The following is a 15808-nucleotide window of genomic DNA, read 5'->3' as shown; positions in this document are numbered from 1 at the left end:
GATTATTATAATTTATTCCATGCGAATAAGAGAGCATTCGCAACAAAAAAGGCATAAATCTGCACACTGAAGTTTAAAGACACTAGACAGAAACCAAAGTACAAGGGTCAAGACATGATATCAAACAAGTTATTACTACTATTCTTCAAATGACTATGATATCAAGCAGTAGGTTGCGGCAAAATCCTTATTTATTTTGCACTTCGACTACCTTCGCCCATTTACTAACGTGTGGACGTGCTTCGAATACCGCCTTGGCTGGTGTGTTCATTAAGTAATGCACGACGGGTTGGTGGTGCACATCTGCCAAGCCGAAGCTGTCGCCTGACAGGTACTGAGTTCTACCCAACCGAGCTTCGTAGACGTCTAGAACTTTGCCAGACTATCTTGGAGCTCCTACGCTGTCGCTGCTGCTTCGTCGGTCATAGCCAAACCTATCATCGGCTTGGTAAAATACTCCTGGACTACCTTTGAAGCTACAGGATCAAACTGGTGGGCTTCCACCTCAACCACGATAATATGAGTGCTTTAATCCCCTTGTCAGAATACGTTGAAGCAATATATTTGCTGATTGCCCTTGATTCTGTGTATTCCAAGTTTAAATCTAAAATTTAGCTACCATACTAGTATATTTTATTGATTTAAAGTCGTCTCAGAAATTTATATATATTTTAAAAGAAAAATAGTACCGAAAAGCTTTAAGCCTCCATCCTGTAAAGCTGGTACATGGCCAAATGACTGCATCAAACGAAAGGGGTTACCTAATAATTAAACAATACACAAATTCGAACACCAAAGGCAGAGAGAAAATAGAAAAGGCAAGAACATTGTAGTATAAGTGGATATCAGCTAAACCATGGTAAGAGATCTATTATCAATGTGCTTACATTGAGGGAAAGGTAAGATTCCTTTTTATGTTCACGAGCTCCCAAGTCGACGGGGACCATTGGAATTCGAGCCCTTTCTGGTGAAGGACTGAAAGAGCCGTCATTGTAGCTGTTGAGTAAGGGCTTCCATGTACTTTGAGGACTCCAGTCATGATGAAGATGATGACCCCATGCTGTCTTTATTGTCTTTAATTTTGGGTACAGATCTTTATTGTCTCCATTGATAAGTCCAACAACCACCAGACTAAATTAAACTTGATATCCGGTTATATGTTTTCCCATTTTGAGAATTTCGCACAAAAACCAGCACAGTCTTCATAAGATAAAATTTTACAATAAATTTTCATTTATTTATCAACATGCCCCTTTTATGGATTAAATTGAAATCAGGATTTAAATAGTACTAGTTTTCACTTAATTAAACAAAAAAAAACATTAACATTACCATTTCGTGGGCCTTTTTATATATAAATAAAAAGATTATTAGATGGTAATGGCGCAATCAAAAGCATGGACGGATTCAGAAAGTCAAGCAATGTTTGACTGATTAGACTATCAAAGCGAAGGTTCGGTGGGTTCATCATGTGTCTTTTATATATATTCGAAACAAGCTTGTACTCAGCGGACACGTCGCCACATTAGTATTTACACAATTAAATAGCCCTTTCACCAGTCTGCAACTTTTACTGTGTTACTATTACCCACGTTCACCAGAACCTGAAACATTGCCCTTAAGAGGCGACGACTACAACAATGGAACCCATTAATAAATCTCATATACTCGCACTCAGCATTGATAGGATGCTGCTGTAAGTGATGATAGGTTGATGTACAAAAAGTTGGCAACTGGCGGCGGTGGGAGGATGCTGGGTTGTTCCTTGGTTCTTTTTTGTTGTGCGAGGGAGCAGGGTTTTTTTTTTTAAGCTTCTTGTCTCATCGGCAACCCGATTATTTAGCTATCTCCTTTTCATATATGCAGTATAGAGAAAAGAATTCAACCCATTTTATTATTAATAATTCAAATCAATATATAGTACATTGGAATTGAATTTATCCATTTTAACGATATATTTTTGTTAAAATAATATAAATTAAATAAAAAAATTGCAAACTATAATCCTCAATTATAGGATAACCATTTGCGTTTATTTGATGTGTCGCAAGATGGTGGTTTACTAGAAACACCAATCTTGAAACGTAGATAAGAAATTATTGAGGAGAAAGAGGTTTAGTGAGCAGGTCTGCAAGTTGATCAGTAGAGGCAACATGGGAGATCGGAAGTTGTTGACGTTGAACCTTGTCCCGAACAAAGTGGATATCAATTTCAATGTGTTTCATCCAGAGTGAAAAACAAGGTTGGCACATAAGTATTTAGTACTAATATTGTCACAATACACTATCAGTTGTTGAGAGAGTGGAATTGAGAGTTCATGTATAAGAGATTGAACCCAACATGTCTCAGCCATGGTGGAAGTGACAGCACGGTATTTAGCTTTTGTTGAGGAACGTGCAACAGAATGCTGCTTTCGCGAGCTCCATAAGATCGGATTGTTGCCAAGATATAGAATATATGCACTTGTTGAGGTGCGATCATCTTTGTTGCCAGCTTAATTTATAATTGAGAAAGCATGAAGTGTGAGCAGTGAATTACGAGCTGGAGAGAGCTACCATGATGTAGAGTTCCCTTGAGATATCGAAGAACATGTTTAGCAACATGGTAATGATTTGTCGTTGGATAATGCATAAATTGTGACAAATGATTAACAACATAAGCAATGTATGGACATGTTAAGGACAAATATTGAAAATTGCCAACAACATGTCTATACTCATTGGAATCGTTAAGGTGAGAACTATCATTAAAAGACAAGTTGGTGTTGGTAGACAAAGGAGTAGTAACAATGTTGGCACCACTCATGTGAATACGATTAAGAAGATTAGTGATATACTTTTGCTGAGAATGAAAAATACTTGTGGGAGAATGAATGACCTCAATGTCCAAAAAATACTGAAAAGTGCCAAGATCTCGGATGGAAAACTAGTCTCCGAGATGTATAATGAATCAACTGACAACCCCTGAATTACTACCTGTGACAATTTAATCATCAACATAAACAAGTAAATACAATGTGACAGTATAATAAAAGAAGATAAATAATGAGTGATCTGACTGTGAGTTGATAAATCCAAAATATAAGAGATATGCCTGAAGCTCATAAGACCAACCCTGAGGAACTTGCTTTAGACCATATAGTGCTTTGCAAAGCTTGCAAACATGAGTGGGAAAGTCTAGATCAATGAATCCAAAAGACTGTGACATAAAAACAACCTCAGAAAGGTTGACATTGGGCTATCAAAGATACTAGTTCTTGGACAATGCTATGCATAATACTATACGAACAATTGTGGGTTGGACTACAAGGTTGAAAGTATCAATATAGTCAAGGTCAAGTCGTCGATGAAACCCTTTAGCAACAAGATAAGCTTTATATTTATTGAGAGAACCATTCAAATTTCATTTGATATGAAATATCCACTTGCAACCAACAACATTTTTGATTGAGTTTCGGAGGAACAAGGGTCTATGTGCCATCTTTTAAATGTTTTTTATGTACCAAGCATGAAAAAGAGTTTAATTTATGTTTGAAAGTTTGTCACGTAGGGGCATGAGTAGTAGTGGGGAAGCTTAAAAATGGCGCGTCTGAACAGCCAACCAATTCTACCAGATCATCTTTTTCTGTCTATTTCTCTTCATTTTTTGCTCTTGCTACTATCAAAGCTCTTGCTACTACCTTGGTCATCTCTCGAACCCACATTTTCAACTCAAAAAACATGCTTATCAAATAGAGAAAGGTTTTTATTTATAAACCCAAGACTCACCCATCTTTTACTAATGTGGGATTTATGACATTTTATCCCATTCAACTCTACAACGCCTTCGTTGCATTAGCTCTTTTACTCATAGACGAGAGACACCATACCTTGGTTTGAGTTTATCTCGACTATGATATTTCTAATGGAGACCTCATATCAGTAAAGATTTGCATCTGGTCTGATACCACTTATTACAAACCCACATTTTTTAAGCAGGGCAAGCCATGATAAGAGGGTCTTATGTTTTGCTTGTGCAATTTTGCATCACTATTTAGAAAGGGTAATTTTTTTGTAACTTCTACTTAGTAATAAATCCACTAGAAATGCTTTTAAAAATAACAATAATAAAAAATATATATTAATATTTTCTCTTTTTATTTAAATAATATTTTTATGACTATCAACAAAGCAAAGATAACATGGGTTAATGCTTTATAATTTCTATTGGTTTGATCAATTTCATTTTTTTTTAAATTTAACGATTATAACTAGGAGAGAATAAAAGTTTATTATCTTAATTCCATGCATTAAAAGATAGAGGATTGATTTTTATTTTTGAGTGAAGTTCAAAAACTTATTTGAGGTTACGTTTGGTGTTTTACAATACAATCACGTTGCAGGGAATGTGATATAATGAATGTAATTGCTGGTTAGATAATATTGCAAGGTTTGATAAATTAGGAAAGTGTGTTTAAAATACTTTAAAAATAACATTGTAAATTTACAAACACTTTATTGGGAATGAAATGTTAATTTCCAGAATTACTTATATGTAATATACTTGCATGTTCTTTTATTGTAAATTTTTATATGATATCATTTCTTAAATAAATTTTCCAACAAATAAACTAAGTATCGAACAAATCCATGTTAATATTAATTAGAAAACAACTTTTTATTTGTTAGCAATATTGAAACTTTTAAAATATATTGTTATTATTATTTTTTTGAAATATTCCTAAAACATTAGAAATGGAAATAATTCTTTTTAGAAAAAAATCAAAAAATAAAAAACCAAAAGAGATTTTTATAAAAAAAATTGAAAGTATGAAAGAAATGTTTTTTATTTTTAAAATTTTATTAACAATTATAGAAAGGAAATAATTTTGATAATTTTAAAAAATTATGAGCATAAAAAATAATATCTTCTATTTTTCAAAAATTCTAAATATATTTTTTGTTTTATGGATTTTCTAATCTTTTAAAATTTCTTGGAAATAAAAATTATTTCTATTTTTATTGTTCTAGAATTTTTTTTAATGATTAAAAATTATTTTTTAAAAAAAATAAAAAAAATTTATTATTATGTTTTTCAAAATTTTTAGATTTTTTAAAAAATCTAAAAATATTTCTAATTTTTAAAATATTTTTAAAATGATAAAAATTAAGTTTTTTAATTTAATTAATCAAAAAGGGTAAAAATGTCAAATCAAATTTTATAACAATGCTACGTAATATGAAATTGCATTAGTTTTTTAGTACATTTACAGTACAACCAATAATGTAATCACATTACATCTATTGTCTGTAATGTGATTGTATTACAATCTTACGTAATGTTGGTTTGTTTTAAAACAAATACTGCAATATAATTCAATTGAGTATATTGAAAAGAATGTGGGTACACATCATGATACTTAAATATGACGCTGTAATAACTAAAGTGGGCTAAATTTAATTTAGTTTTCATGTCGTGGTGGTCCTTCATATAATCCTTTCGCCTACCTTATCCTTAGTTTCTCCTAAAGTTTTTCTTTAGTAAAGAGCAGATGAGGGTTGGGAAGGAACTGTAACACATTAATTGCTGTCATTGTATAAATGCAAAACATTTTTCTAAACTTAAAAAACCCTTCACTTCCTTACCGTTTTTCCTTCCATCATTTTCTCTCCCTTGCAAAGTTTTTGATTTGGATACATATTATCATTCAGACTGCAACCCATGTACAACCCGTAGTCTCTAACCTACAAAACTTGGCTTAAAGCGAGCTATTATATAAAGATGGTAATGGTATCTCGTTATAAGGTATTCGCGAGTATTCAATCCAGTTATATAATATTAATATATCTTGTTACAGGATACTCGCGAGTATACAATCCGATTATATAATATTAACGTATCTTATAATTGAGTTTGGATAGTAATTTTACTATTCGTAGCAAATTCGAGTACTACCCTTTAGGTACTTGATATTCTGAACCGATTATATTTTTTTTTAATTTCACATAATTAAAGACAAATTTATATTGTTAATTAAATCAATTCATAAAATTATGATTATTAATTAACTTATAATATCTTTTAATACATATACTCTATATATTACGTTAATTTATAAAAAATATAATTACTATTATATATATACTTTAAATATAAATATATTTACCTTCTATTTTGTATTAACGTTATATAAATTATAACTTATAAAATTATTAATTATAATATATATACTTTTATTATATAAACTTATAAAATATATACTTAAAGAGAAGTTGTGAGATTATAATAGTTTTAGAACATAATTTTTTTAATTTCATGCAATTAAGAACAAACCCATATAATTAACTAAGCTTGTAATGTTGTTTAAGTTGTTGCTTGGATATTTATTTTTAATTATTTAAATTGATATTTGAGATATTTATTTTTGATTATTTAAATTTAAATTTTATTGTTTATGTGCTTTTATAAATTTAATTATTAATGAATTATACAAAATAAAGGTATAAATTCAATTTTAGGTAATTAAGTACCCATAAAAAATATTTTAATAATATTTTACATAATCGAATTTCTAAACGAATTCAGATAATTATCAAATAATTGATATGCATCAAGGTTTGAGTTCAAATAATAAATTTAAATAATATTTAAATAATTATAAAATTCGAATATCTCATTTATTAATCAAGTTTGAATTCAAGTAATTTCAAATTATCAAACACCCTACCCATGAAATCTCTATTATTATAGATAAGATAAGATAAATTAAACTATTCTATACCCTAATGTTTTGGCTTCTTTCTCGAGGTTGCACGATTTACTTTGTTTTAGATTGGAAATGTTAAAGATAAATATATTAGACTGGCTTTGTAATTCAAACTACAAGACAAGATTAACAAAAGGTTATTGTTGCCGACAAAAGCGAAGACATCATAATCAAAAGCAGATAGAATTGTAGTTGCATTTCACAACAGATGGCACACAAACTCAATCCTTCAACTTGACGATTGAAGGCAAAAGACACCTAGACAACAGGAGACCCGAAAGCATAAATCCAATATTCAAGGTTCAAGGCAACACTGGAACCAAGATGCAAAAGATTACATGCGGCCTTATTCATTGACTGCTAATAGCGTAAGGTAGCGGCCAAGTATTTATTGCTTTTGCATAGCGAGGACCTTACACCAAGCTGGCCTTGCTATGATGTCAGCGACCCAAGCGCTGACATGGGGCCGTGAATCAAACAGCCTCTTGGCCGGGGTTCCCAACAAACATTGAATGTTCGGGAGGTGATGCAAATCTGCCAAGGTGAAGTAGTCACATGCCAAGTACTTTGACTGAGACAATCGAGTCTCATAGACATCTAGAACTTTGGCAAGCTTCGGTTCGTATTCCTCCACAACTGCACTGTCAGTAGCCATGCCAAGAATTGGCTTGATAAACAGCTCCCAGGCCAGCTTCGAAGATGCAGGATCAAACTGGTGGGCTTCTACCTCCTTCCACAATGATAAGACTGCCATACTCTTATTAGAGCCGGGCAATAGCAGTTGGGTGCCCTTATCGGTGTATTCATGGGCAATATATTCGGTGATTGCCCTTGATTCTGCATGTCAAAAGTTCAGAGCTTAGAGGGGTTAGCTAAATAGTAGTAGTGGTATTATTTTCATGCCTTGCAAACAATTTAAGGGTACCGCTCATAAAACTTTACCAAAGAGCTTTAAGTTCCCTTCTTCAAAAGCTGGAACTTGACCAAATGGCTGCATCAACAGGATGAGAAATATTAGATTCACGGTATTCTCAGAAACGGGTTTATGGAAAATGGATTAATTAATGAAAGAAAATCTCCTAGCGGTAATTATTGGAATCAATTTTAGCCTCAATAATTCGGGTTCGTGCAATTCTGACTAAAATTGGGGTTTTCTATTTCATTGCTGCTTTTGCATTTTGTTTTTCCTCCACAAATAGCAACCATGGAAAGATTGGTTTCTGAGAAAAGATTTCAGTGCCTGATAAGAAATAGTTGAGCTGTTGAGGAAATCTATCGCCCAATGAGAAAGAAGGGTTAAAGTGAGCTGGGTTTCTCTGCAGAGCAAGTTCCAGTAGCAAACAAGCAACTTATGAAACAGGTACTAATCCAGAGTAGTGTAAAATATTTGTTAAGCTAAAATAGAAGGAGAGATCTGTTTTCCGTACTTACATTGAGGGAAAGGTAGTTTTCTGATTTATGTTCACCAGCTCCCATGTTTACAGGAACAAACTGAAACTCAACCTCTTTTTCGTAAAGGCATAAAAGAACCCTCTGAGTAGCTGTTGAGAGAAGGCTTCCATGTGCTTTGATGACTGCCATAGTTGTCCGACCGACGACTGAAACCGAACCAGGAACTGCAAGAGATAAGAAATGTTTGTGGGTTTTGGCAGAAGAAGCGTTTGTTACGTGAATATAAATAAAGGTGGGGCGAGGAACCTTTCCATCATTCTAGAATGCTCCAATTTGGATTTAGTAGGCAGAATCATTAGATTAATCTCTTATCAGTAGATTAAAGGTTGCTAATTAGAAGCAGTAATTACGTAATTACTGACGTTAAATCCTAATTTAATTCCCTTAATTATTTTTACCTCTTTTCGGATTCTTCAATTCAGCCGTTTACGTTATTCCAGAGCCCCAGCCGAAAGGTTAGGCAACATCTTAGAAATATCTTAAATTTCCACCACCGGAATGTTAACGTATGTTCTTATGTCACATCAATCCCTCAGCCACAAGGACAAAAAATTGGAAACCAACCGAGCTTCCCTCCAAAACACTTTGCACACCCCTTCAAAACGTGCTGTAAATTTTCAATTTGAGGTAGGTGAGACCTTAAATTTTCAGCCTGGATTGGGTGGGTCTGATTTGTGGATTAGACTAGTTTCGGGCCAACTACTAACCATAGAAAATTGCCCAAAATGGGGACAGGAGAGCAATCAGTCAATATTTATAAAATCGAAACATCCAGTTGAATGACAGCTTGGATTATGCCTTGCCAAGTTCTAGTAGTAGCTGTAGGATTTTTTCTTTTGTGTGGACCTTTGAGAAAAGGGTACTTGTTTCTTACATTGCTGCTTTCAGAAGCACCAATTATGTTCAGACAGCCATGATGTACGTTGGTTGATTACCGATTAATATAGTATTACTCCTTTTCCCTAATTTTTTATCTATATCTTTTAAATAATTAAAACTCTTATTTTAATATTTTATAATTTTTTATTTTTTACATTAAAAAATTTTAAAACATCGATCTTATAAGAAAAAAAATAAAATTTGATATTAAATAAATTAAATAAAAAATATATTTTTTTTAAAATTTCATCAAAATCAAAAGAAGAAGATACACATATGATAAGAAGTGCATAATGTGGACACGTTAATTCCTTCAGTATTCGTTTTGGTTACATGGGCTGACAAACCCCAACAAACACGCTACTTTGGCATATGGAAAAAGCACATAATTTTTTAAATTAGGCATATCATGGCCTAGAAGTAAGTTGATGTTTGATTAATTTATTTCTCCTTTCAAAAAAAAAATCAGAAAGATTCCTTTAAAAAATAGTAAAATGTGGAAAGCAGTCAGGCATGGTTGTATGAACAGAAATGCAATCCATGTGCTGACCCTTGCACGCGAGCTTATCCTTTCTTTTGATCCTATGTTTAGTTATTGTGGTGGGCACATCATCCTTTCTTTAATTCCCCTTTTTTTCTTCAAGTGTTCTTCCTTTGAACTCATACTCGCTTAGATCAATGTTATTGCTAAGATAGTTTTAAAATATAAAATTAATTTTAATTTTAACTGGATTAGCAAATATTTTGAATTTATTAGATTTCTTTACAGAAATTACTTTTCAAAGTAAGGGGGGATAAGTCTCGTCAATTCCATCACCCGAGCAAAAGTTTGGAAGGGTCTTGACATTTATGGATATTTGTAAATCCAGCAATCCACTGCGTTGGAGGAAAACTAAGAAGAAGAGAATTTCGAACTTTAGACAACAAAACCCTCTTGAAGAGGGATAAAACCAATAAACTAAGTTTGGATTGTTACTTTGCTTTAGTTTTGTTTAATAATTTTTCTCATTTAACCCAAAAAAGTACTCGTTATAAACTTTAAACATAACTGCCAAGGACATTTATACATACATTCAAAAAAAAATACTCTGTAAAAGGAAGCAGGATAGATTCCAAAGAGAGTTAGCTAGAACAAAACGATCAAATCTAGAGAGACAGCAAAAATGTTGCATACTGTAGCTTTTAGCTTGCCTTCTTGAATCTCATATCTTTTCAACCATGTCCACAACCTTAGCCCAAGCAGATCGAGCCAGCAGATCTCTGCACCAGCCACTGACACGGGCCCGCTCATCAAAGAGCCGCTTCACGGGGGTCTTCATGAGATAGTACAAATTAGGGAGGTGAGTGAGATCGGCAGAAGTAAACTTATCGCCGCCCAAGTACTTAGAATCTTTAAGCCACTCTTCGTACACGTCCAAGACCCTGGCCAGATTCGCTTCCGCTTCTGCTACCACTTGCTTGTCTGCTGACATGCCGTTCAGTGGCTTCTCCAAAAGCTCCGTCCTTAGCTTTGAAGCTGGTGGGTCGAACTGATGATCCTCCACATCAATCCAGGCTGCAACTATGCCTTGTTCCTTAGGTGCCTCGTAGACTTGTTCCTTTCCAGGTTTCGGGTAATGGTGGGATATGAAACGCATTATAGCCCTTGATTCTGAGCAAAAAAAGGAAAATAAAAGTATTTTGGAATTTATTGTTGTTTGATGAGAAACGATGCAAATGTAATTAACACTTAAGCTATGATACGGATTCTATTTCTTTCTTCCTTTAGATTTACCGAACAAAGTCAAGTCTTGATCATCCTGAAAGACGGGAACCTGGCCAAAGGGCTAGAGTCATGAAATGAAAAGACGATTTCACAGTCAGTACGGTCTAAAACTAACGAAAGAAATCGCAGCTAGCTAAGAAAAGCTATAAAGAGAATTTGATGTAGATCAAGGTTAAGTGATGAGAAGTTACGCTTAAAGAGAGGAATGACTCCTTCATGTGATCTCCAGCCTTGAGGTCGACGTATATGAACTCAAAATCAAGGCCATGCTCCAGCATAGAAGCCAGGACGCGCATTGTGGCTGGACAAGCAGGGGTTCCGTACACTTTTTTAACAGCCATGGAAGGAGATTGGAAAAGCTGAAATGAGGAAGAGGATCTCACAAGGCTAAAAATGACGCTTGCTACAATTTGAGTAGACAGTAAAGTTTATGTGCTGCAAAAGTTAAAGTAACGCATGTAACAATATAAAAAGGTTTTTCTTTCTTTGAGGAAGAAATACAAATTTAATTTCATTTTATATTGAAAACTCAAAGCAAAATTTCACACTAGTCCGTAGTGTTGTAGCCATCTGCATAGACAAGTATTGGCCACGTTGATGTCCGCAATTGGTGTCCCATCAAATCAAATTGCCTATTGAATCACGTGAAGTTAGTAAGCGCACAAACTTTGGATCCAATCGCTTTTCTACTATTATTCATCACGGTTTTTGTTTTACGTGACAAGAAAATATATTATGACCAAATAATTAGCTAGCAAACCAGTTTTTCTTTATGTTGCCATCGGAGCTAGCAATGATAAAATTTTTACCATTGAATAAATAACAATCATATTTTGCATAAATACAATAATTTTAATTAATCTTTTACAGATTATTAATGTTTTCATTCAACTTTATCAATTTATTGATTTTGATTTTCAAAATTAATTTTCATTGGCTCGTTTTTAAGAGAAAACCTTATACACTTTGACTTATAAAACTTTATCTAAGTTTTGTCCTTGGATTAATTCACATGTAGCCATGTAGATAAATTTTAGTAATACCATAATTAATTTCCATTTTACAAAAACAAATTATATTGTAGGACACTGCTGCTCTATCTTAACCTTACATAAGCTTAATTAATTTGTATTTCCTGGACAATCCATAAATTTATTTAAGGTTTGTCCTTAGATTAATATGCAAGTAGCATGTACATAAATTTTACTAGAAATGCCACTAACTTTGATTTTGCAAAAAGAAGTTATATCGTACGACTCTGCTACTCTATCTTAACCTTACATAAGCTTAATTTGTATTTCCTGGACAATACATAAATTTATCTCAGTTTTGTCCTTTGATTAATATGCCTGTAGCATGTACATAAATTTTACTGGAAATGTCACTAATTTTGATTTTGCAAAATGAAATTACATTGTAGGACACTGCTACTCTATCTTAACCAGACAGAAACATAACCAGAACTGAAAGACCATGCTTAACATACCTTTTACAAAATTAGCTTGAGATATCGAAGTAAATTAGTCCTTATTGGAGGTTATGAATGAAGTAGGTGATAGTTGATTTCTTAAGAGCCTAAGCTTGAGCTTTTTGCTGCATCTCAACCACCTTAATCCATGCGGGTCGAGCAAGAATCGCAGTACACCATTCGCTCAAACGAGGTCGGGAGTCAAAGAGCTTCTTGGCCTGAGTTCCTATGAGAGCCTGGATATTTGGTAGGTGAAGCATATCAGCAATGGTGTACTTGTCAGATGCCAGATACTTGAACTTGGAGAGCCTTGCTTCGTAGACATCAAGGACCTTGGCCAATTTGGCTTCAGCCTCAGCTACCGTCTCTTCATCAGGAGTCAGGCCCTTTTTTGGCTTGATGACTAACTCCGAGATCAATTTTAGCGCCGGTGGCTCAAAGTGGTGGTCCTCGACATCGATCCAGTTAGCCACAACGGCTTGTTCTCTTGAATCCCAGTATATCAACTCCTCTCCTTTCTTGCCGTATTGATGACCCATGGATCTTATTATTGCTCTTGATTCTACATATATAAATAAAACAAAAAACAAAGAAATAAGGGCTTCTTCTTTGTTAACGAAAAAAGGTAGAAAAGTACACCTTATTACCAAATTGCTTAACGTCCCCGTCCTCAAATACTGGAACTTGTCCAAATGGCTGCAGGAAAACAAACAATTAAACAATTTTCAGGCATTTCAGTAGTCCTTTTTCTTCTTTTCTGGTACTCTTAGCTGCGAAGAACTTGAGAGAAACAACATATTTAAAAGAAGCACTCTCACCCTAATAGCTGATAATAAATTTAAAAGAAGAAATATATAGGCAAGTGAGCTTACATTCATAGAAAGAAACGGTTTCTTCTTGTGCTCTCCGGCCTCCAGATCAATAGGAACAAAGCCAAAGTCAAGATCATGCTCGAACAGGCATGCCAAGACCTTCAAGGTAGCCGCTGAGTTCAAGCTACCATACACTTTTTTATTCTTCATTGCCAACAACACTGCCGTTTGGGTAAATTTCCAACCTCTCTACTTCGCTGGAGACTATATATGGATCTTGAACTCAAGAGGTTATTTATACGGATTCTGTTCATGATAATGGCCCTTCTTTTGAGTGTGAAGATAAAATAGCGAATATACATTTGTTTTTTCTTAAAACAAAAAGAAGAAAAGAAATCAAAGTATTAGACTAATAATAAAGAATGGTGATAACATTAATAGCAATGCCAAATAGGATATTTATATATATTCTTTTTGCTTTATAATGTACCTAATATTTACCTCCTCGTTTTATGTATTTATTTTGAATGCTTAAACTGTTTGTCTGAATTTGGGGCATTTGAATGATTGATGGTCCAGTGTCGATCGCTTAGTCGGCTGTGGGGTCAAAGGGAATTCATAATCGATGGAAGGGACGTTTTACCTACCCCCCTGTTTGTTTTTTTTTTTTTGAAAGGCAGCTACCACCCTGTTTAACGACCGCTAAAGAAATTAGATACTGATGTTTGGTACATACTGTACCAATATATCAATTGAAATCTCCAAGGTAGGAATATATCATTCAATATAAAAATAGCAAGAAATATTGATAAAAATGGTGATATAAATTTATAATAAAATTTAAACTGAAATTTTAGTAATGTTTATACATATTTAGAGTCACAATATACGAACTATAGCTTACTAAAATGCTATACCGACCATATTAGTAAATCTTTACACTGTCGAAAATATAAATAATCAAGATTAATATATCATATTATAACTTATAAGATAAAAATAGAAATAAACTAAATAAAGTTGTCAAATCTTGATTTCCAATAAAACCAAATAGTATAAAGTTCAAGTGTTTAATAATATCTAATATCATACTGAATTTCTTGAAAGCTTAAAAGTACTATTATCACAATTTGTACTTACTTCACTTTTATTAATATATTGATTTATTAAAAAAAATAGAAACCATATTATAACATTAATTTTGATAACCAATTCAATTATTTTACATATGGGTAATATATTCCTTTGGGCTATCTTTTTCTTTACTTTACCTTTTGTTGTGTGAGCCTGCTGTTTCTTTGATGGTTTGGTACCAGTTGCTTTGCTGTATGGGAATGGCTTGGTGTGAATGACGAACGATGATGAGGTTAGGTTACTGTGATAGAGTTCTTTTCTTTGTCGTGTCTGGTTTTTGCATTGTCTCTATGCCTGGAGACGAAAGGAGATGCAGGGTAATTGTGCTGAAGGAACATGGTTTTTGTGGTTGCATAATTTTGATCGAGTAAGTGCTTGAAGGGAGGAGTGGGGCAAAGGTCAGGGAATTGGGGTTGCTATAGGAGATTTTTGCTGATGTGAGTAGTTTTGAATGTAGGAGTCTAATGCTCAGGGTTCACTTTTGCAATCAGTGTATGTGTTCATGCTGTATATGCTTTACACCTTTTTTGTTATGGTCACCTTGTTAGGACTGGGAAATCAGTGTCTCTCCAAAATCTTTTTTGTGCACAGATTTAGGGTTTTGCTGTGTATAGAGGGGATTTTGGTAGGAGTGAGAAATTGATCGGTTCGATTTATTTGGTTCATTATAAATAAAGATCAAATAGATCAAATATTTTTAAAAAATCGATCAAAATCGATTAAACTTAAAAGAAAATCAAACCAATCAACATTAGATTGGTTTGATTGGTTCGATTTTAAACCAAAAGAATCGTAATTGTGACTTTTATCCTATGTAAATTATAATATTAAAATTTATAAACTTCATCCATAATTATAAAATATACAAATAATCTAAACATAAAAAAAAAACATGTCCTTTCACTCACATATTTATGTCCTTTCACATAAACCATCAAATTAATATTCAAGAGTTTTAACCTTTAAGTTCTAATATTCAAGATTCAACATAACCAAAATAATAATAAGGTCACCTAACACAAGACAATCTAGTGGGTAAAGGCTGGTCATACATCAAATACAAACAAAATAATAGTAGAAAAAAATAAACAAATAAAATGCACCTCACCCTCTTAGGATCTCATTTATGCTGTATTAAGCACCAAATCAAAATATAAAATAAAGCCATATGATCATATCACATTACTTAAACAACAAAAGTTGATGAATCTTTTATTAAACCAACAAAACAGCCTTGAAAGACTCAACCACCTTAGTCTAGTTGTTGCAAATCAAAGCTGTCCAAGAAATATTAGTGCAGCTTCTAACGATAATCTACACCAATGAATCAGACAATCATTCTCTAAAGATTAGGAGTGTTATCGTGTCTATGTGCTAATAAAGATGAGTTTCATAAACTCAAATCTCATACAAAACAGTCTTAGGGCCGAACACACATTATACAAAGTGAAAGAAAACGATTTTATCTTCCTAAGGGGCGGCTAGGGCAAGTGTGTTTTTCAAGTGTATAGGCTTCTCTTGTGTTGGGAAGCTATAGCAAGGTATTTATACCT

At 33.3% G+C, this 15808-nt stretch overlaps 3 protein-coding genes and 1 pseudogene across 3 annotated transcripts; all 4 read right to left on the bottom strand.

The window, feature by feature from the left end:
• Nucleotides 1–187: 187 nt before the first annotated feature.
• On the bottom strand, nucleotides 188–991 carry LOC18613518 (glutathione S-transferase F8, chloroplastic-like; annotated as a pseudogene).
• A 5921-nt stretch (nucleotides 992–6912) lies between these two features.
• Nucleotides 6913–8411, bottom strand: LOC18613517 (glutathione S-transferase PARB-like). The gene is made up of 3 exons (XM_018114303.2): nucleotides 8177–8411; nucleotides 7688–7736; nucleotides 6913–7582 (listed from the first exon to the last, which is right to left on the bottom strand). The coding sequence occupies exons 1-3, from the start codon at nucleotides 8324–8326 to the stop codon at nucleotides 7134–7136; spliced, it is 648 nt and encodes a 215-aa protein (XP_017969792.1). The 5' UTR covers nucleotides 8327–8411; the 3' UTR covers nucleotides 6913–7133.
• A 1749-nt stretch (nucleotides 8412–10160) lies between these two features.
• On the bottom strand, nucleotides 10161–11323 carry LOC18613516 (glutathione S-transferase PARB-like). The gene is made up of 3 exons (XM_007050788.3): nucleotides 11033–11323; nucleotides 10851–10902; nucleotides 10161–10727 (listed from the first exon to the last, which is right to left on the bottom strand). The coding sequence occupies exons 1-3, from the start codon at nucleotides 11180–11182 to the stop codon at nucleotides 10279–10281; spliced, it is 651 nt and encodes a 216-aa protein (XP_007050850.3). The 5' UTR covers nucleotides 11183–11323; the 3' UTR covers nucleotides 10161–10278.
• Nucleotides 11324–12208: 885 nt separating this feature from the next.
• Nucleotides 12209–13457, bottom strand: LOC18613515 (glutathione S-transferase PARB-like). The gene is made up of 3 exons (XM_018114262.2): nucleotides 13182–13457; nucleotides 12957–13005; nucleotides 12209–12871 (listed from the first exon to the last, which is right to left on the bottom strand). The coding sequence occupies exons 1-3, from the start codon at nucleotides 13329–13331 to the stop codon at nucleotides 12417–12419; spliced, it is 654 nt and encodes a 217-aa protein (XP_017969751.2). The 5' UTR covers nucleotides 13332–13457; the 3' UTR covers nucleotides 12209–12416.
• Nucleotides 13458–15808: the final 2351 nt, after the last annotated feature.

Source organism: Theobroma cacao, chromosome 1 (assembly GCF_053813885.1).
Source record: "Theobroma cacao isolate CCN51 chromosome 1, ASM5381388v1, whole genome shotgun sequence".
NCBI classification, from domain to species: domain Eukaryota; kingdom Viridiplantae; phylum Streptophyta; class Magnoliopsida; order Malvales; family Malvaceae; genus Theobroma; species Theobroma cacao.
This window is presented reverse-complemented; position numbering and strand designations above follow the sequence as displayed.